The sequence below is a fragment of the Gavia stellata genome, chromosome 11 (assembly GCF_030936135.1).
Source record: "Gavia stellata isolate bGavSte3 chromosome 11, bGavSte3.hap2, whole genome shotgun sequence".
NCBI classification, from domain to species: domain Eukaryota; kingdom Metazoa; phylum Chordata; class Aves; order Gaviiformes; family Gaviidae; genus Gavia; species Gavia stellata.
Genome location: NC_082604.1, coordinates 1,342,529 through 1,363,902, shown reverse-complemented (window position 1 = coordinate 1,363,902; position 21,374 = coordinate 1,342,529). Strand labels below are relative to the sequence as shown.

General features: G+C 45.6%; 1 protein-coding gene across 1 annotated transcript; it reads right to left on the bottom strand.

Annotated features, from left to right (window-relative positions):
- Positions 1 to 241: 241 nt before the first annotated feature.
- Positions 242 to 21,284, bottom strand: UBE2G2 (ubiquitin conjugating enzyme E2 G2). Its single transcript, XM_059822637.1, has 6 exons — positions 21,239 to 21,284; positions 13,500 to 13,535; positions 13,363 to 13,408; positions 7,636 to 7,754; positions 4,479 to 4,619; positions 242 to 2,541 (listed from the first exon to the last, which is right to left on the bottom strand). Exons 1-6 carry the CDS (start codon positions 21,279 to 21,281, stop codon positions 2,429 to 2,431), a joined length of 498 nt encoding a protein of 165 aa, XP_059678620.1. The 5' UTR covers positions 21,282 to 21,284; the 3' UTR covers positions 242 to 2,428.
- Positions 21,285 to 21,374: the final 90 nt, after the last annotated feature.

Here is a 21,374-nt window from a genome sequence, read left to right as displayed (position 1 = left end):
ACCAACCGCGGTGCCATGTTTAAGCCTTTCAATGAACACAAATGGAAATTCTCAGTAGGAATTGGACATCTAAGTGTCCTTTTCAAATCCAAGAGCTAATATCGGCAGATTTTGAACGATGTATTAAAACTCACGATTCACCTGTGCCAGAACAAGACCTTCCTAGGCCAGACACAAAGGTCTTGTTACGATCCATGTAAGAAGCATACTGCATCACATCTGCCGGCTGTCAGATTTTTACAGTTTTCTTTGAATTATCAAGTCATTGGCATCATTAGAGACAAGACACTTGCCTGGAAAGCCCAAGCAAGTATATCAACTCTTCCACTCCTCTAAAGCATCCCCTGCGCCTTAACTGAGTTAGAATAAACTCTTCCACTCCTTTGGACCAAGCCAGAATTAGACTCTCTTGAGCAGTTCGTTACCCATATAAAACACCCACTGCAATACATGTGCATACATCTATGAAAGGAGAAAATATAATCACTTTATTTTCAGTATACAAACTAAATCCCACCATGAAATAAAGACAATAAGTGAGCACACATGAATAAAATACTCCGCACTTGAAAAAAAGCCTGCTTTTACCACGTCTGCTGAATCCATCGTTTGCCATGGGGCGCTCACAGCTCTCCAGCATTGTTTCCAAAAGCGGCTGCAGTGCTCCCAGGAGCAACGCTCCATCTACTACAATTCAAAAAACGCTCCCAGTTCGCATACAAGTGCTACATTTTCCTGTATACCCTGAAATACTAGTTAGGTACAACACTATTTCATCATCTCTGCCCCCAAACTATGACAGGTCCCCCTCCCACCCTTACACCAAAGCAAGAAGAATTACTTCTACAAGGAGGTAAAAATCAGCAAGTTGTAGCAATATAAACTCTTCAGAAGTGCAGAACGATGGCATACTGCGATCTGCAACACGTGATTATGCAGCACGGACAGCAAGACTTAAATACTGACGAGTTGTACACGCGCGCATGCACACAATCACCTCCATAAAGCTTTCTCCACCGTGCGACTCCTTCCGTGTCACACGCTTTTCACAGAAAAAAAAAAAAGAGCCCTTCTCAAATTTAGCCCGTTTAAAGCTGCCAACAAAATTTGATTCCATGTGCTATCAATGGGCATGTTATTGCTTGTAGTAAATTGGAAAAGATTTGGACCTACACAAGAGGTGCGCTTGCAAAGCACAAAGCTCACCAGTGGCCCCTAAGCAGTTTTACAAACTGATCATTGCAGCTGGTATGTCCCGCACCCTCCACACCAGCGGTCGGCTGCAATACTCTGCAGTTCTAAACATGCGTCGTACCATCCTCTGGAAAACACGGTCGGTGTCTTCTCTGACTCAGATTTAAATACACAAAAGCAGTCCGCATAAAGAAGTGTTACAGTTAATTTTACAAAATGCATCACGTTCATCTTCGCTCGTTCACCTGAAAAAACGGGAGACCTGGGCTATAACGGCAAAGGCCAGCAGCGCCTAATCGTCTCAACACCCGAATAATCCTCTCAACACTCAAACGTCAACAGAAGAGGAGCTGACGTTATTGGAGAGATATTTTACATGTCCAGCAGAGCAGACGCATTCTCACTGGATTTTCAGGCTGCCAATAACCTACCTCGCCCATGGTGAACCTGACCAAAGCGTTTAAGAATCCAGTCTTTACATCTTGCACCTCTAACTGAATGTAAAGTTTACGACTGAGTGTCTTTAAGGAGTAATGAAGTAGCTCTCAGGATTTCTTCCAAGCAAACACTGACTCAAAGGCTCCAGACAAACTCACAGCGTTACATGGGAACATCAGCCCATTCTAGACCCCCAGCCAGTCACTGACAACAACTCCTTAGATCGTCTCTTAAAGTTACATGCTGCACAATCCCTTTCTTTGCTAACGTATCCTGACTATAACCCTCTTTTATAGCCTCTCTTGCTAACTATACTCTTCAAATCACTTCTGACTGCAAATGCTGCCCTTGACTTAGCGATTATCATGAAATCGATAGATTATTTCCTGCCTACTGGTGCTCCAGGTGCAACGCTACCTATAAAAACATACAACTAATTCTTCCAGCAGGTGATCCAAACCAGCTCTGTTCTCGAACAGCAGATTGACGAAGTTGGGCTGCAGATTGCAGTCTCCAAGCTTTCCATACCATGAAGTGAGGTAGCAACAAGCAGCCTTTGAAAGAGCATTGTCTCCGTATTTTCCCCTAGTATTAAATCCCTTTTCCACACGATTTAGTGAGTGAACTAGAGGCTTCTCTGGAGCAGTGGAAGAAGAAAAGAGATGGTAAATAAATAACGAATGATAAGAAGAACTAGGCCAATAGTTTTGCAAATTTTTCCTTTTTGGTACCAGCACTGAGCACTGCTCGTTTTCAGGTGGAGAGAAATACAAAACACTTCAGTCTCTTTGCGAGCTTAAAGTCCAAGTGACTTCTGCACAATCTGCTTGGCAATTTTGTTAAATTGTTCTCTGTCTTCCCGCCACATCTTGGAGGCGTCTACATTGGCTCCGCTTTCATCATTTGGCTCTGAAACGAGAAAGACTGAAAGATAGGTGGGCAGGCAGGCAACGGAGCAAGACTCTCTCGCTTTTTCAACAATGCCTCTGTACTGCCACTTCCCTGTGGTTTTGACACACTTCCCCTGCTTGGGACTACAGAACCACCACTAAAGAAAATCCAGTGACAGCTGCTGAATTCCCCAACGGTTCTGCTTTAACTGACCGTAAGATAGTATCACAGCAAGGTTGAGTTTAGGTAAGAAACAAGTGGCAGAGGAGCGAGACTTCCTTTTGTTTATGCTCTCAGCAATTGAGCCCCAGTACGCACATGGAACAACACAATGCGGCACCACCAGTGCCATCAAGGGTTTTTAAAACTGCACACTGCTCCCTGCAAAATGTTTTTTCTGGTTCTGTGGCTTCACAGACACAAAGCCCTCCCGACCAGGCCACCCAAACAGGCTCTGTCACTCTTTGGGATGGCTTGTTCTATTAAAAAACAACAAAACAAAACAAGAAATCCCATAGAATGCTTTCATTTCTGCAACATCTTTCATCCGAGGATTTCGGAGCGCTTTGCAAAGTACGTTAAGCCCCTGTGACTCCAATGCTTTATTTTGTACAGAGGTGAGCCAACACACGGGATTTATCAGGTTCGTGGTCAGCATGCAGCGGGACAACCGTCATGGGATTACACAAGTCACTAAGCCAGAACGTACTCTACCCATTTTGCTTCACACACTAGTCCAAATCCAGCCCAGCCCGGTTCATGGCAGACATCTTGGGCTCATGTCTTTCTTGACACAATGCTGATGGTCTGCCCTTAAAAGCCAGTAGACACGCAGGTCACCCAGTTTGGTAAGCTTGGGCTCATGCTATCTGCAGAGCCAGAGCCGAGATTTTGCCAGCAGTCTGAAAGAAGCTAACCGTTGAAGTTTTAGACTAATTCTTCCAAATGCCATGGGAAAACAGGACGCACAGGCAGAGAACAAGAGAGACCAGACCAGGTGCCTCCCACGCTAACCAGTCTAGGGAAGGCTGCACCACAAACCAAGTTCTTGGAGGCCATGGGAAGCCCAGCGAGGTACTGTGCGTCTGCACAGCTTCCCAACAGTAGGTTACTACTCCGAAGCTAGAACAGTCCCATCTAAGATTCTGTTGCTTGCTCTTCGATCAATGTTGCTGCTTCTAAACCCTCTAAACTGTCTAAAATCTTTTATCATTCAAAACCGATTTTAAGGGACATGGCCCTGCCCTCTCTAGGCGGTTCAGTGTCTCTGTCCACTATGTGGAAAAGGATCCATCTTTCAGGGAGCTGTACACGACAGGGCTGATCCACAACCCTTGCTGGATTTAGGGAAAGACATTTAAAAGGCTGCACATAAAGTTTTTCACCCCACCCCTCTTCTCAAGAAGCCTTCCTGTGAACCAGCGATGGCAGAATGGGGTATGTTCCCAGGCTGGCAAATAACAAACAGAAATGGAAGGTGCTGGCTTGTGAATCACAGAGGTCAGGGACTCCAGTTTACCATACTGGTTAGATCTGGCTAGTAACCCTTCAGCTGCTATAGCCAAATCCAACATAGGCTGTAATCAACAGCTTTAAGACCTGCAAGAGCTGAACGGACATCATAGCAAATACAAAGGCGGAGCACAGGGAACCAGCTGAGCCTCCGGACCCACCTGACCATCACCGTCTGCTCGGTTGCTGCTGACCTGGAAGGGAAGCAGTGCAGTCGCTCGCAAAGCTGGAAACACCTGCTTACTCATTCAGTCTTATTTTTTTCCAATTATTTTCAGAGAACTGGTTTATTAATAAATAAATACTAAGGCTTTAAGAACTGTGGTTGCTGCTGAGCAGCTTTAAATGTCCTTTGCTCACTTAAGAAATCAAACAGCAAGAAGCAGCTCTAGCTACTCAGTAACTGCTATCTGAGCTACTGCTAATAAAACAGCAGTCCTTACCTGCCAGCATGCTAACAACCGACAAGAGGATCTTTTCCACGCTCTGCACGGGACTCCACCGCTCAGCGCTGCTCTCATATCCCATGGGATCATCCCCAGGAGCATGGAGAATAGAGATGCAAACTCTCCCGTCTGGGTAAACTGCACGAGAAGTACAGGGGATTGATTGTTACTTGGTGGAAACACTTGGCCTCTCCAGATCTTGAGCACACATGAATGTTTGGACTTGGACTTCGTATGACCGACGCTAAACCCAGTTTTACATTTCCTCTTCCAAAGGCAAGAGGACACAAAATCTGAAGGACAAAAATCTAGCAAAAATTTCATTTAAGCAAATCTAACAAATCTGGGTCATTCTGCCCCAACAGAAGCCTGCTAGGAGCACTCGTGTCATTTAATAACCAGCGACAGGCTCCATGGCAAAAATAAGAGATGCGGCCTGGTGGAACAAGGCAACTATTTATGCACAGACACAGCTCCACGTAGGTAACTAGTCCTACTTAAATCAAAGGGTAAGAGTCGCACAGCACTGAATGCACACTGGAGTCCTCCACTGGACCGTGACCATAAAAAGCATTAAGCAAACTCGCTCTTCTGCAGCGAGGGAAAAGTGGTATATGTTACAAACAATATAATTGATCTTATTTTGAACATTACTGACGTGCAACCAGAAGAGTTCACGCTGATTTTTTTTTTTTAGTATTGCTTAAAGCTCAGCTGCATTAAAGTGCATGGAAAAAAGGTAACCTATCAATTAAGGATACAGATGTCTTCCCCTCCCACCTTTAGCATAAACAAAGCATCTGCAACAGTACAAGTCATCTTCACAGACACTGGACTCCACTGACGTGGTAATGAGGCCAAGGAAAGGCTGAAGAGAATGGAGTTCAAAACAGTGCCTTAGCAACATGGCCTAATTCTGCAGCCTCCCAAGGAATGGCAACTTTAGCCCAGTGCTTTCAGTCCTTCTATTCCTCAGGTGACCAAACCTGTGCCATTGCCAGGAAAACAAGACAAAAAAAAGAGAGAATGACCGCTGGAAGCAGTTGTGCTCATTTCCAGTTCCTTTCATTCGCCCAGCTAATGTCTGCACAAACCCGTAACATGTAAGTGCTTTGGAAGACTTTTATTTACATCCCCAGGCTGGGGACTGGAGCTGGTCTAGCTGTAGCTGGAAGAGATGAAAACAGCACGTGCTGAATCAGCACTTCTCCTTGCAAGTTACACACTGGTAGAAGGTGTTTCACCTGTGAGTTACTCTGATGTTTTCCCACAATGCCTCATTTAAAACAGCTGGATCAAAGCAGCGCAGTCAAGACAGCAAAGGCCGGTTCCAGGAGGACGTACGCATCTTCCCACTTTGTCACTAAGTGCTAACGCAAGACTTGCCATTAACTGCTACTTTGAAGTTATCTTCACCAGAGCATCCATGAACATAGTTTTATTTTAAGAGAAGATAGTTCTATGGTGTCTTGATTCTCCCTGTACATAACAAAAACTGCAAAGATAAGGGAACACAGCAGACTTCTAGAACATTTTCCTTGCAATTCCTCGCAGTTGGAGGAGTAAGTACTTAAGGAACAGAAAAAGCACAGCACAGCCACCCACTTCTAGAGCCTTTCTGTCTGGTATAACCAAATCATCACAATCCTACCTGAGAAGAGAGATTCAAGTGTCTACTTCAGGTGATCTCAACTTTAGATTAACATGACTCAGAGTCATGGGGCTTTAAAGAGCTCAGCTGACCATCCAGTATGCTCCAGTTAATCCCACGGAGGAAGCGCCCACATGTAGAGCCACTCTGTAACACGCAAGAGTCAGGCAGTTTCTGCTCCTCTACACCCCACTCTTCCTGGCTACGCTGCACATAAAGCAGCTACGATCAGCAAACCTCAAGCAAAGGCCAGAACTGGAGCTGCAGAATATTGCATGGACATGGATTTGCCCACGGAGACCAGTCCTGCTAAGAAGTCTGGTGCAGCCACACCGCTTCCAGGTGCCAAACGCTGCACTGCTGCAGAAGTCAGAGCTTCAGGGGTGATGCTACACTGCCTTGGGCATGTCCACACAGTTCTACGCTGCAAAGTGCCAGCGTGTCCTCCAGGAGAGCAGTAAGATGGGCTTGCTTGTGGATTAAATGGGCAAGAATCCGTGTCAGTGGTGTTTTGAGAAGGGAAGAACAGAGGATCTTCAAGAAATTGCAAAATTCCTTGGAATAGGATGAAATAAATTGATTCCCAGCTGAGATTTAGATTTGTGTTATGCAAGTGCAGGAATGTCAGCTGGGAAGGAAACACTAGGCAGGAGGACAGCATTTTCCTTTTACTGCTTTCAAGCGGCAGAGACCTAGTAGCCTAGAATACAGACCCAGCCCATCAAATCTGGGTGATGATAAACAATCTTTACACAATCCATGTTGATTTAGCAGATGTCATAAGCAACATTTTTACAAAGAATGCCAAGGCTGATTCCAGAAAGTAGTGCTCCAGGGTACAAAAGGGGGATTTAAGTTTTTTACCTGTCCAAGGCTCAAACTTGCTAGCTGTACTTGTTGTTACTTCAATTACTTCCACTGAAAAGTCTTAAGATAATATTGTCACCATCAGAAATGCAGAGAAAAGGCCAGCAAAGTCTTAACATGAAACGCCTACAAATGTGTCATCTGCTTGGACAGAGCACTCTGTATTTCAGAAAGATCACATCAGAAATGTTACTAAACCCGTAATAAAGCTGCATCCACACTTTGGTGAATATGAATAAATTTTCACTTGTTAAAGTAACACCAAACTACTTAAATACAAGCCACAAAGCAAGACTGGAGTCTGTATTAATTCACTAAATCTCATGTACAGAAGATTTATCTTTAGACTATTTATACAATAGTTACAAGTATTTCTGGAATGATCTTAAAGGCAGTGACATTATTGCAATCTTTATGGGGCTGTTTATGACCAAAAGGTATATGAGGAATAACATGATAAAGTGACCCTAAGACAGAGCAAAATTGCTGGACAGCTGAACACTCCTACTGCACTCTCAAGGTTGGAAAGGGAGAGAACCACCCTTGGTAAGGATGCCACCCCTCCTGCTGCAAAAGTTTGTTTTTAAGGCGCACAAGCAACCCACTCCCCGCGACGTCCTGCTGCATCAGACTCACTGTTCGGATGGAACATCTCGCACGTGAACCTCATCTTCGGAGGACTTAGCGGGTAGTCGAGTGGAAAGCTCAGAATAGCAGGGAAAACCCCATACTCGAAACAGGTGTCTTCAGGACCCCTAGAAACAGATAAAAAGCTATTCACCAGAGTTTTAAATAGTTCTTTCGCCCAAATTCTTGTCTAATGAGACACTTGAGGTTTGGGTTATATCATCTTCTCCAGAAAACAAAGAGTTAACGTGTTCTTACCCCACACCTCATAAACTTCAATCCAAATACGGGGTTTGGGAGGGAAGGGGGAAATCAAAGCTTGCACACTAAATTACTAGGAAGGTCACAACACTGCTTAATTAGCAGGGTGTGTCTGGATATAATTGGAGTATCTGGCTCCAAGGCATGTTCCAGGATTTGAGCGTCTGCACGTCAAGAGAAAGCAGAGGCAGGTGTGGGACTCCTGTGCCTTTGAAGATGCTGTTATGCTGCCCAAGACAGAGATGTCAAACACTGTAGCTCAAAAATAATTTACAAAACCTAAGGAGATTCAAACTGCCAGTATCGAGCGTAATCACACATCAACACTTATCACTATCTGATACAAAAAACACAGCAATGTTTTCTAAAAATAAAAACACAGCTCAGGGACCATAATCGCTAGATGCAGGACAGCAATGTTTCTTTGCAGACTTAAGGTATTTAATTTGCACTCCCTCAAATGCACATGGAGAACAAATGGCTTCATCAGGGTTTTTGTAGAAACATTTCCTTATTGTGTTCATCATCTAGTTCAAAGTACAATCAAGTTGAGAATATAAAGACAACTATTTTACCCTCCCTACATAAAACATTTTTGGAAGGTGAGCAAAAAAGTTTATGAGACGTGATTTATTCGAACTTGATGAACCATCTGGAAGTTATAATACAAACATGATCTCCCTTGATTGGAAAGATCATGAAACAAGCTTCATCACTGAAAATCTTAGCCAAGGAAACCTCATGTATTTAGTAAAAAGCTCTTCAAACAAGGGTTATACTGTCTGGGAAACAAAGTTTAGGAATACATTCATGCCGCCTCCTCCCAATCCACATTCTCCATGCCAGAAAGAACATAGAAGTTCAAGGACTCCTAACAGTTAAGACTGCAATTGGTAACCTACAGAAAAAGAAAATCGAGACCAGCAAAACCTAAAGCCCTAGGAGGCTTACTCTCTTAAACTTTGGCTTTCAAAAGATTTGGCTGGTAGATAAACACAAGAACTACGCGATTAAAACCTTAATATTGACACTGGCAGGTAAGATTAGAGAAATGCATCAACATACTGCAAGAATGAAAGCTAAACCATCTCAACCGTTTTGTTCCCTTTCTGGCCTTTTCCCTAAATTTAGTTGGGATTCAATTCACATCTGAGAGTAAACTGAATGCATTTTTTCATCAACATTTTAATTCCAGCTGCATTTTAAAGGCTTATTGTTGAACTTCTAAGAGTATGTACATACACGCATTGAAAAGCTGGTGGGTGTCTTATGTTCTGTTTTGAGAGCAAACACACAGCCTTAAGGGCTCTTCTGTCAAATATGTTAACCCAACATGCTCCATTTTAGGCCCTGTATTATGTGAGCAAAATGCTTTTGTTTTAGCCATTCATTGCTGCCAGGATCAACTTCAAAGAAATTATTAAAGTTAATCCAAGACAGCATTTGCAACTACAAAACACTCAGGAGGCCACAACATTTAAACTTGACAGCATCACTTTTGTTCAAAAAGGACATCGGCAGGGCTGGAGAGGTAAAGAGCACAGCACCTTTTGCAATCGTACCACCTGCTCTGCCAAGATTTCTAAGTACACGGCGTTCAAAGCCACCGTGCCTTATGCTACGATCTCGTCTGAGCTGCTGTGCTAGCTGAAGTCCTGACTACCCAGTACTTGACTAGGGTTCCTCCAAGAAACACCCAGACCACGCAGTGGTGACACCCATCCCACCAAGCAAAGAGCACGGAGCCAACAGGCCAGTTGCCTTAAGCAGCTCCCATACCCCAGGGAAGACAAAGCACTTGCCATCCGTAACCGTGTGCCCACGGACGGCACTCATTCTGCACAGGCTTGAGGCATATAACTCTAGGAAATACCTTCTCTTAAACCTGCTCCATCTAAGACTCTTTACAGCCTGCAAAGCAGGCAGTCTCTGCATCGTTTTCCACGCATGATGTTACTCTGCAGACTTCCCTAAAGCATTGGGGAGCAGATATCAGTTCTCCTCCGGCCACTATATAGCATTAAATGGCTTTCTAGACAACCAGACTGTTCAGTTGCGTGAGAGATGTTACAAACAATTCTGTTGACATAAGACATGGCACGAAAATAAGAAACTCTGAACTCCATGAGCTGGCTATTACTTAGGCAAGGGGAAGAAAAGGATGGCGGGTATCTGCCAAAACAGGAGGGAAAAACACATTGACAAGGACAATTAATTCTATAATCCTAGCTTCACGTACATTTGTAAATGGCTTCTTATTTGTAAAAAGATGCTGGAAAAAGACCAAAACCCACAATCACCAGATTCTGTAAAGGGGAATTCCATGCTAAACAAAAGTCGTAAGCCTAATTATAGATCTAATTACCTTTCTAGACAGGTTTTTGTTAAGTTGACTTCAATTTATACTGTTTAGTTTTCAAGTAATCTTTAGTTCTTATAATTACGTGGGTTTGTGTCTTTTGGGGATAAATTTTAATAGCAACACACACTTGCATATACCAACCAAAGAGGGCAAAACTTGGTCCTGAAACATTAAATTCATGAACTTGCACAACACAATGCAGCCTGTCGGGCCTCAGGCAGCACTGAGGAATTGAGCGGCACTACGGTAAACTCTCTTGACATGCTGGGGCCATTTATCACCACGAGTAAGTCACCCCATTGCAAAGATCTGGCTTTCAGAAATACTCTAATTCACCTGCTGTCTAACGTCTCATCAGAAGGGTACATTTTACATCAGGCTCCAAACCTCCACTGTTCAGAAAGATTATCACATTTTATTTTCAGTTCTGGATCTGGTACACTCGCTTTGGGAGCATAAGAACTGTTCTATCATTCAGGCACGTCAATATAGCCTTAACATTTATATGTTTAACATTATCCAGCACTGCTGCTGCAGGCAAGAACACCGGAAATACAAATTATTATTACCATTATTTTATCTCCGAGCCAAGCTCTTACATCAATCTGTGTAACATTACCCAGCCCACCTCTGAACTGATAAATGGGCGATGTCTTTTCTCTCTTAGGTCTCTCTTTTTTGTTTTTTTATTTCTTTGCCATTACACGTGCTCTAGCTTTAAATAAATTGGGGGAAGGAAAAAAAAGTATTCTATTCTGTTGTTCATTATTACGCTACTTACTTGCCTTTTGCACTTCATCTGTCTAAAAATTTGACGCCAACTTTACTTTAATTTCCTCATCTGCACTTCTTTCATTCCCATAATCTCATACAGCACATTTGAGATTACAAAACATTTGAGAAGATTATCACAGACAAATATAAACAAGTCATTTAGCTTGCTTTCCAAATGTACGCAAACACTTCTACTAATAGAGTTTTGTAAAGAGATGAAAGTAACCAAACATGTTTAGGGTAAACATGTTTCTATTGTACCACAGCTTCAGCATTTAGCAGATCTTAAAATATAGTTTTATTATGACACACACACACAATACAGAAACCAAAATTAAAGCACCTCCGCCTCTCATTTTGCGCTGACAAAGACCTGAAGCTCAACACTCAGCACTTTAAAGGGCTTTCAAGTCTGCAAGCACCTCTTCTGTTGTTTAAGAATTTGCTATGGGAAACATCAGAAAAAATATTTTCTAGGTAATGAATCAAATCCAAATGTACTTCTGCGTGTCCCCCATGAAAGCTCTTCTCAACCACACAATCTCTGCTATGAGGAAGTACCAATAGGCAGGAATTTCCTTCCATGTTCCAAGAAGTGCATTAAATCCTCCGGGATTTCTACACTCCAAGCAACGCACAGCTGTCTGAACTGAAATTTGGTGCGCTACACAGCGCATATTTCAGAAGAGTGATAACTATCCCAACTTGCAGAAGGAGAAAGCCTAAGACACTGCAGCCAAAATCTTTGGTGTCAGGCAACAAATTATCCATTTCCATGCTAAGTGTTTATTTTCAGGGGACTGAGCCACCACGAAGTACAACCTGTTCATCACAGGATAAATTGCTGCACATAAGCAGAGGCATTTGCCAACTCTTCATATCAATCAGCGGTAATCCAAACCTCCATTTACCAAGGCCTAAAATAACTCAGAGGCTCACACTTGCCATAAAGTAGGATCACCCACGCAGCCAGCTTGTGTGGAATAGGTAATATGCTACAGCTCGGGATGCTTTTCTATTGGTTGCGTGCCTGATCCCAAGAGACAGAAATCTTGGTTTTCATCCCTTGTCAACACACTCCAAGCAAACTTAGTTAGGAAAATTCTGCCACCCACGCTGGCTGAGAATCTCTTAAGTCAGCACTGGTGGTTGCAGTGAAAACCTGCCACGAGCACAGCAGCACGCTGCGAGTGGGGCTGTGGCCACCGTCTGCTGCCCTCAGTGTCCTCCAGGACCCCCTGGCCCTGGCTGAAGGAAAGGAAACCACCAACTCTTACTAAAGGAATCTTGAAATACAGAGCCTGGATCTACCCTAACAACAGACCATCAGCTTCAAGACAGACTTAGCAGTTTGGAGCTTCTTCATCTTAATTCTGTAGCATGTGCGTAAATTGTCAGACCTGAGCGACAAAGGTCTCTTTTCCTCTCCCCGACCGTTCTAGAACTTTATTTTCTAAAAATCACCAGTTATTCCATGTACTCAAAGTTCCCAAAGAAGGGTGCAGCATGAGTAAAAGAGTACAAGCAAGAGAGAGGACAACTTGTAAGATGTTGGGCAAGAAGATTTTGTCTTTTCATGGCAAGTTTCGCTACGAACAGCTATACCTGTCAGTTCAGGAGCGGAAGCGGGAGGACACAGCTTTGTAAAGAAGTCTCTGTCACCCCCAAAAACGTAGCAGGTAGCGATCAGAGCTATTCACCAACAGAAGAGCTTTCTACACGGAACCGCTGCACCCAACATCTTTTCAACACCAGCCAATTCATGAAACGTAAAGAATTTCAAATTTATTTTTTTTTAATTTGAATACTTTCTCAGATCAATCCCCTTCCATTTTTCTAGAAAAAAATTGAATGGTAAGTAAACTAATTTTAGACACTGATTTTTTTTTCTCTGCTCACTGATAATCTGTGTATTTTGCTCCACTTAAAACATGAGAAAAACCTATCCTGTACTTTCAGTTGAGTAATGTTCCCAACAAGTTTGTGTGATCTACAAGCAATTCATTGCTTCCTACAGTGTTTGTATATACAACATACATCCAAGGGAGCCCAAATAAGGATCCTGTCAAATTTGCAAGTTACATATGCTGAGTGTTGCTTATTATAATGACACCTGTACAACAAATGATCACTTAAGCCCCAACGCTGCCTCTGTCATACTGTTTAAATTCCAAATATAATTCCCAGTTTGGGTCAGAAAAGAAGTTCCCAGCCAAAGGTAGGCGAAGGTCGATGTTACGCAGAACTGTAAGACATTTCTTTTTTTACATTCTTGTTCTCCTAGAAGCTAATCATAGTGTACAAGTGCTGATTTCAGATACAAAGCAGTATTAACTCACATAATCAGAGCTTCCCACTCAAAGAAGTTCTCTTCATTCATAGGACCTATTAAGAAAAAAAAGAAACAACAATGCTCAGCGCTACTCGAACACAAGGCTACAGCTTCACAGTGCACAAACCCTGCTCAGCTCCTCACCTGCTACGATCCCTTCGGGCGGGTTCAGGGTCAGTTCTGTAAAAAGAAAAACATGAGGAAGGTTAACACGACCTGCAAGCCTGAGCGTTTCAGCTAGCCTTTGGGTGGCCACGGCTTAGCACAGAGGTCCCAACAGCAAACACCCTTGGAGAAAAGCTTGAGGACACCATGGGAGGAATCTTCTGGCCATGCTTTACTGGGCAAGACTCCACATCCAGAAGCCCCAGTATCTCACTGCTGACAATTTAACTTCTTCATGCAAGACAGTTTTCTAGCCAAAATTATTTGGCACTTTGTGCTTTTTCAGGCTCCCAAAACTAGTCTTCCCAGGGGCAACAATTTAAAACTGAGAAGGATAAAAAGAAAACAACCTCTTTCTACAGTGCATGGGAAACATTCTCCCCTTGGAGCACTGTGTTATCTGCAGGTACAAACTCAACGGCCTGAAGAGAAAACAGGTTGTATTCCCATAACCTCTCTGCACCAATTCAGACTTGACAGCATCTCAATAAAAAACCTAAAACGATGCAAAAAGGTGGAGAAGCGAAGCAAGAGAGTTTTGATGAGCACCTCTGTTTCCTGAATTCAATCCAACTCCCCCTGCAAGGCCTGGAAAACACAAGTAAAAAAAAGAAACAGCAAACAAAAAGCAGCCATGGCTGCACACGGCAAGTTTAGATCCATCAACCCTCACAACCAGTACAATTCCCAATTCATATAATAACCTTCAGCATCATTACAAGCCTGCTGAAGCCCAGCACTCTGTGCGCTGGTAAAATAATAACCAGGTTTTCTAGCGCAATGACCATCAACTTCCAGTTTCTGAAGTCCTGCGGGGTAGTAGCAGTTGGCGAGGCGAAGTTCAGCTGTGCCCAGGCAACCAGCGGACCTGCAGTCCCTGGGGGGCTGAACACCAGCCCCACAGCTCTGAGCGAGACGCGGGACAGCCGGCAGGACGCAACGCTCCGAGGGTGCCAGACCGGAGTAGGTGGCGGTAATTAGGCCAACTTAAGTAAGGGCTGTGAGCTGCTTATCTAGAATAGTGTTTCCTAACCGATGACCTGTGGACTACTAGTGGCCCATAACACAAAAAACCCAGCCACAGGAAGCGCCACGTGCATTCCCACGCATGAAAGCGAGCACAAACGTGGACCTGGGGAAGATGGGAAGTCACAAACCAATAAACAAGACGCTTGACCCGCTTTCTGTTAAGCTATATGAGAAAATTGTGGGTAGCGCTGCACAAAACAGCACACAGATTTTTGTCTTAAAACAGCTAAGTTACTGTTGGATTCAAAAACGTGCCGAGATATGCTGTCAGGAAAGACAGAAAAACTCTTCAGTTCACTCAGATTCCCAGTAACTTTGGCACAGACCTCTCCGATTGAAGTTCAAAAGCATAGCAGCAGATTGAAACGCAGCATTATGGTTGTTATGGTTTCCCACGACGTCCTGACATTAAGGAGCAGGTTTTTCCAGCTTGATAGTGGGTCTCTAACAGCTCTTCTTGTTGATGTTTTTAGACAGAAAGAGGGAGATGTCAAACCCAGGAGCTCCTGGAATCATTTTGCTCCATCTTGTGGCTCTCTCCAAGAAGAAAATCCCTCTGATATTTCCCATGATTTCCCTTGAAAACCCCGGGAGCGTTTTCGTTTCGGCCCCCGCGCTGGCAGGCAGCCCTTGCTACTGCCCCGTGGCAGCGTCTGTGCGTCCCCTGCAGCGGGCAGCCACACAGAGTTGTGCCGTGCAGCTCTCCACCCCCAAGGAAAACCGGGGCGACGGGAATTAAGAGCCAAACCCCGGCGAGCAAAGGGTCTTCATGAGGACGGAGGTTCAATTCTCCACCTTGCTCAGCTCTCCCCTTGGAGACAGGCGAAAGAGGTGTCCATCCTTAAGGATAAGCAAAGCAGTAACTGGGCAGTTCAGGGGCACATGAGCTTTGATTTTTGAGTGGCTGCTACTATACCTGGTCACTGAGGAAGGAAAAATCCCTTTTCCACATGGATGGTCACGTCCTACCCCATGATTTCTCTAGAGCCATTCAAAGGGAAATTGGGAGCACAACTTTCGGGAGCTAGACAGCACAAACTGCCAGTAACTGACGCAGCATCAGCTGCTTCAGTCTTATCAGAGCCTCCAAAATTTTAATGGAAAGTCAGAGGGAAATTTTGTCTGATTGTTTTTAAGCGAGCAGCAAAAAGCACACAATCAGAGCATTTGTTTTAACCTTTCGCTGCAGAACGACTTTGACAAGTCAGCTAGGCCAAACAGTCTCCTCCTCCACTCTCCTTTGCCACCCCATCCCTCTGCGCCTGTCCTCCCGAGCAAGTCGCGTGGCACTACAGGAGCACGTCAGCAGATGAAGAGCCCACCCTCTGCTCTCCACAGCATCCAGCCTGGGGGTAACTTCTGGCTAGCCTGAGTTTGGCCTCCTGGCCTGCAAGACCCGCACCCCCCGCGTGCACGGTTTAAAGCTTTCCGAAGGAAAGCTCTCGCCCTCTGCAAGGGCCATGCTGTCCTCTCGCCTGTCCGCCCAAAAGAGTAGCGTGCCAGCGCTCACCCACACCTGAGCCACCATCACCTGATGGCCTCAAACACTGATGTGCCATTTCTGTTCCTGTGTACACCATGTCCCAGTGATAGCAAGGAGCTGAGCCCTCTGCCCATGCTGAGCATGGACAGCATCCAACACAAGGCACTGACGGGGGAAACAGGGATCCTGAAGCTACAGCAGTTAACTTGAGAGAGGCAGCTTGCACAAACTGAGAGCCACCTCCCTTGATCCCCTTTCTCCAAGAGGCAAGATCAGCAGAAAGACTTTGCAGGAAGCCTTGATGCGGCCGCTCCTTGCCCATAGCTGGCTGATGACTGTGGGTCCAGGAAAAAACCTCCGAGGAGCAGAACCTCATGGACTGTGGGACAACCGAGGCAGAAGCTGAGCCATGAGACACAGAGGGGCCCTCCTGCCGCACTGGCACCGCAGCTCCGCCACCCTCACCTGGAGCTGTGGGATCCCACGCCTGTGTCGGAGCGCAGCCCCCGTTCTGCAGAGCATCACGACCTTCCCCTGCTACCAGCGGGTGGATAACCTCTTTGGGGCAGGCAGAGCCAGACCACCACCTTCCTGTGCAGGTACTCTACACAGTGCCAACTACCAGAGCTGCCATCAGCACGAGCCATGAGATAAAGCAGCCTCCCGACGCACCCACGGAGTACCCTACCGCCAGGCAAGCCTTCAGGGTTTCTACAGAGCAAATGCACGAGCAGCAACATCCTATTAAGGGATTCCCAGAGGCGGACAAACAAGCAGCCAACGTGGAAAAAAGGATAAAACAGAAAGCCAGAAAAGGAATGAGTTTTGAAAGAGGTAAAGGGGAAGGCCAAGAAAAGTCTCCGTGGAAAACAAAAGAGTGGCAGAGCCATGAGGAAAAGCTGAGGCTGGCAGCTGCTGCTGGAAGGGAAGGCAGATAAGGCACAGGGTCACTTACGTATCACCACAACCACTTTAGGGTGCCCCAGGGTCTGGGGGCTTGTGGAGGGCTTTCTACTCAGACACATGTTAGGTACATGCTGGAGGAGCCCACTGTGGTGCAGCCCACCACCTGATTCAGAGCAACGTCTCTCTTCAGCACTGGAGAGCATCTGGAGCAGTTTCCATCTTCACATCCTCCATGAGGCACCCGGTTAGGTTTGCAGGGTGGTTTTGCTGCACGCAGTCAGGGGATCTGCTTCCAAACCGAAACGCGATGAAGTCCCAGCTTGTAGCACCGTAGTTAAACCTCACTCTAAAGCTTTGCTTGTAAGCTAAGACTGAATGAAACAGAGCTGACACTAGTGAAGCGCAATGCTTCCATTAGGAACTTGGGGCAGATTTGAGTGCACACACAACCAATGCCTCCCTTTTCCTTTCGCTGCTCGTTATGGAGTCATTATAGGCCAACTACACCTCAGCTGAAAGGAGGAGAACCGAAAACACACCTTCTTGTTAAAGTCTTAAAAAGACTGATCGCATTCTTAGAAGGGAAGTTCAACAGTGTTTTTCCTAAAAACCGTATCAATTTAGCATATCTCCAAGGTGAGTAAACGCACAAGGCTCAGGAAATACTAAGGCCACATACTCATTTCAGTATCTGACAGCATCTGGACTGAGATGCTTGAAACCAGAATCATCTTCTTTCTACTCTGCCAGAAATTCTGTTTCCTTCCCTCTTCTCTTGACGTAGCATCCAGTTGGCATAAGGCAGTTTGAGTTCACGCAGACACACGGCGTAGTGTGTGTCTGAGATATTTCCTAAGTGTTATGTTCAGGAAAGAGCATTTTCAAAGAAGGTTTAACGGGGACAGCTGCAGAGGCCTACCGCAAACGTTCATCTCTCTCTTCCCCCCGGAGAGAGCAGCTCATCACAACCCACCCCACCGCAGCAGGAGTTTTCTTCCAGCTCACACGAACTCTCTCCAAGCAATAAGGACAGGAAGCATCGGCTGAAGTGCTGCCAGATTTCGTTCCGTACAACGAAGGTGTACTTCGTTTATGAATTCTGAAATCTCAGAATTAACTTAAATCGTACATTTTTAACCCAACAGCACTCCCAATGATACCTGTTGGCATTACAATCTACTGCTCTATTGCCTGTTTGCACCAGAAAGGAAATACAGCGCATACAACTAGGTACTACAATGCGTCTCTACGGATTTGACTTAATACTTTCAAAGTAACCCATTTTAGATTTTAAAAGTTCAGCCAGCCATAAGGTATCTTCAAGATCACATAGCAAGGAAACAGTAAACATAGAAAAAGAAGGTTTCCGTCTCTTAACTCTCACAAGCATAAGCTGCTATTGAGAGACTAATTTCAGGCTTAATACTATTAATTCTAGATTTAGAACATTTAATAACAAACATATGCTCTAACAGAAATTATGCCCTTTTTTATATCTGATTTTTTGGAAAGCTTTATCTAAATTCATTCCGGCAGAGTAGAAAAATACTTGAATAAATATGAGACAGCAAAAAGTCATCACACTCCAAACATGCACACAAAGATCTAAATGAGGACATCACATAAATCCATCTCATCTGGCTACCCATAGCCACCTTCCTTTCCTTCCCTACAAGGAAGTGAAAAGAGGGCAATTTCACAGCCTCTCCCAAAATGGAATAACGTATTTGGGCTCTGACAGGTAGAAACTCCTCACAACGTCGAGCATTTTTCACATAAGGTAACAATAAAACTTTACTTAAAGATTGAAACACGCGCGCGCACATACACAGAGAAAAATCAAAGACCAAACCTAAAAAAAAAAAGCAAGTAAGGAAAGAATTAGAAGTCAGGTAAACAAAATACACGCACCAGCAAGGCACTGACTGCCAAACATCTCTGTCACGACTACAAGTAACTAAAGAGCAGAGATAGAGAAGGAGAACGAATAAAATTAAAGAAAAAAAACCCGTGTGCATAAATATATACATAGATGTATACAAGATTTCATCCAAGGTGGGCAGCCAGGAGGAAGGGGTCGTTTAAAGTCCTCTCCACACTCACATTCACCCAGGGCCACGCAGTGCTTACGCCAGCACTGGGAACACGAACCGGGAACACGCATCGTCAGGAGGGAGCCAAAAGTTCATGCCAAGCTGACTACAGCCCTGTCCCCAGACAGGACCTTCTCTCATTCCACAAAAAGAGGCAGCAGAACTACCTACAACTACGAACTATTTTTACTTTTCAAAATAACTTTTGCTGAAAATTTTGACAGGGCAAAACTGCTCCTCAAGACAACTGCCCAGTTTTTTGTGAAACACTAGGGAAGCGTTGTAATTCAGGCTTGATTCTGGGTTTTGTAGCAAAGTTTGATGAGAGCACCCACTAAAGGAAAGTAACAACCCTGGAAATGCACGTACAGCACAGGGTAATCCAGGAGGCCACAGAAACTGAGAAGTTTGGCTTACTCTACTTCTATAGCTCAGGTCTCCAGAACTAAAAGCGTTGTACACTTAGTCATTGTAGATTACATTCATTTTTACAATACTATGTTTTATTAGAGTTGGAAAAGTATTTATAACGGAAGATCACAAACAAGATGTCATCTCCGTTCATGGTAAGCGTTACCCTGGGAAACCACGCCGAGAAGATTCACGTAGCGTCTGCCTGTAGCACTAAGTCAAACTCTTTTTAACTCTTTTTTCCCCACAGAATTCATTCGTGCAAGAAATTCTAGTAAGATCTCAGAGCTTCTCAACAACAAAGGCTCAAAACTGCTTTTTGGGACTAAGAGGATTTATGTAAGAGAACAGAGAGAAGCAGAGTCAAGTCTTTTTGCAGCTGCCTTTCAGGTCAGCGCTTCTGGATTACAACAGAAAAATGCAGGTTTCTAGGACACACCGTCAGCACAAGCTTCACCCGCACAACGGCCCCGGTGGGGCTTGCTCCCCGCCCCGAGCAGCTACCGCAGCAGCCCGAGCGGCGGAGGGCCCCAGGCCAGCCCTGGCCCTCGCAAACACCTGCGTGACGGTTCTGTTTAGAAACCTGTGCTCTTCAGAGTGGCCTGAGAATAAACGCAGTATTTTGTCAGGAAACACACGTCTATAAATGCTCTATTTTAGTCTTCTGCTAAATGATGGTAAAGCGAGAAACAACTCCTCATCCCTAGACAACCTCGGGAGCTCTGTAAACGACCTTCACTGGAGCAGGAGGCCAGTTCTTACAGCTTAACACCATCCTTCACCTCCCAAACACTTCTTTTTTTCCCCCGTTCTACTTCCTTGCCTTAAATAAAAGCCAAAACATCAGAGGTCAAAAGCAACTAGGTAAACGACAACAACAAAAAAGTACTTCTTGCCCAAAAAAGGCACCTTCAGACACCTCGCAAGCTCACTGGGGAGCAGACCACCAACCCTGGGAGAAATGGGATGTCCCAGAGGGACCCAGCCGGCAGCAGCAGGTCCCTGCTCCCTGTGACGGGGCCGGCGAAGATCACCGCTCGCCACCCCCTGCAAATCATATTTCACACAGGTTTTTAAACGAACAAACAAGTTTATGTCGTCGATCACTAAATTCCGAGTTTAAATGCTGTCAGTAACCGTGGCGCTTCTGTTAAGGTCGTGACAAAGACCTCTAATTATCTTTGAGGTAACAAAGCTCTGCTGCAGAGGCTTCCGTGGCTGCATTTTGTTCCACCTGGAAAATTTACCTGGACAAAACCAAAAAGAACTAGCCACTTGCCCAGGATTCCCAGACCTCCCCCAGGACAGAGCTCCCCGTGCCAGGGAACCTCAGCTGTGTCAAGCGCGCACAAACCGCCCCGAAACAGCCGGGGCTCGCAGCCAGGGTTGGTGGGCAGGATGGTTTCCCACCTAGGCCTCCAGCAACGGCGAAGGGAGAAGAAGCTGGAAGAGGGAAGCGGTGCCATCCATGACTCCTCTCTTCCACAGCCCCACTTCCAAGACCCCGGGACCCCCGAACCCCCGCCCCGGCTGGCTCTCTGGGGAGGCAGGGAGAGCTCTGCAGGCCGAGCGGAGCGGAGCAGCCGGCGGGGGCTGGGAAACCGTGGCCGGCGCGGCAGAGGGAAGCGCACCGGCTGAAGGGAGTGAGGCCCGCGGCCTGCCCCACCGCCATCACCGCCCCTGCCCGGCCCGCGGCCTCCGGCCCTCCCGGGCTTTACCAAGGATCCCATCAAGAGGTGGCAGCGGCGGAGAGGGAAGACCAAGGAGCGCCCGGCCCCGCCGCTACCCCGACTCACGCTTGTACTCGGCCATCAACCGCTTGAGCGCCGTCCCCGCCATGGCGCGGCCCCGCCGCTGCCGCCGCTTCCGGGCGGGCGGCTAGAGAGGACGGCGGCCCGCCGCTCCTTCTCGGTGGTGCGCCCCCAGTCCTCC

Excerpts from the sequence above, each read along its gene's own strand:
- UBE2G2 (XM_059822637.1), bottom strand. The coding sequence starts at position 21,281 with ATGGCGGGGACGGCGCTCAAGCGGTTGATGGCCGAGTACAAGC. Across the intron at positions 13,409-13,499 it reads GCCCGAAGGGATCGTAGCAG|GTCCTATGAATGAAGAGAAC; the intron begins GTGAGGAGCTGA and ends TTTTCTTAATAG. Across the intron at positions 7,755-13,362 it reads GAGTGGGAAGCTCTGATTAT|GGGTCCTGAAGACACCTGTT; the intron begins GTGAGTTAATAC and ends ATCTGTTTCTAG.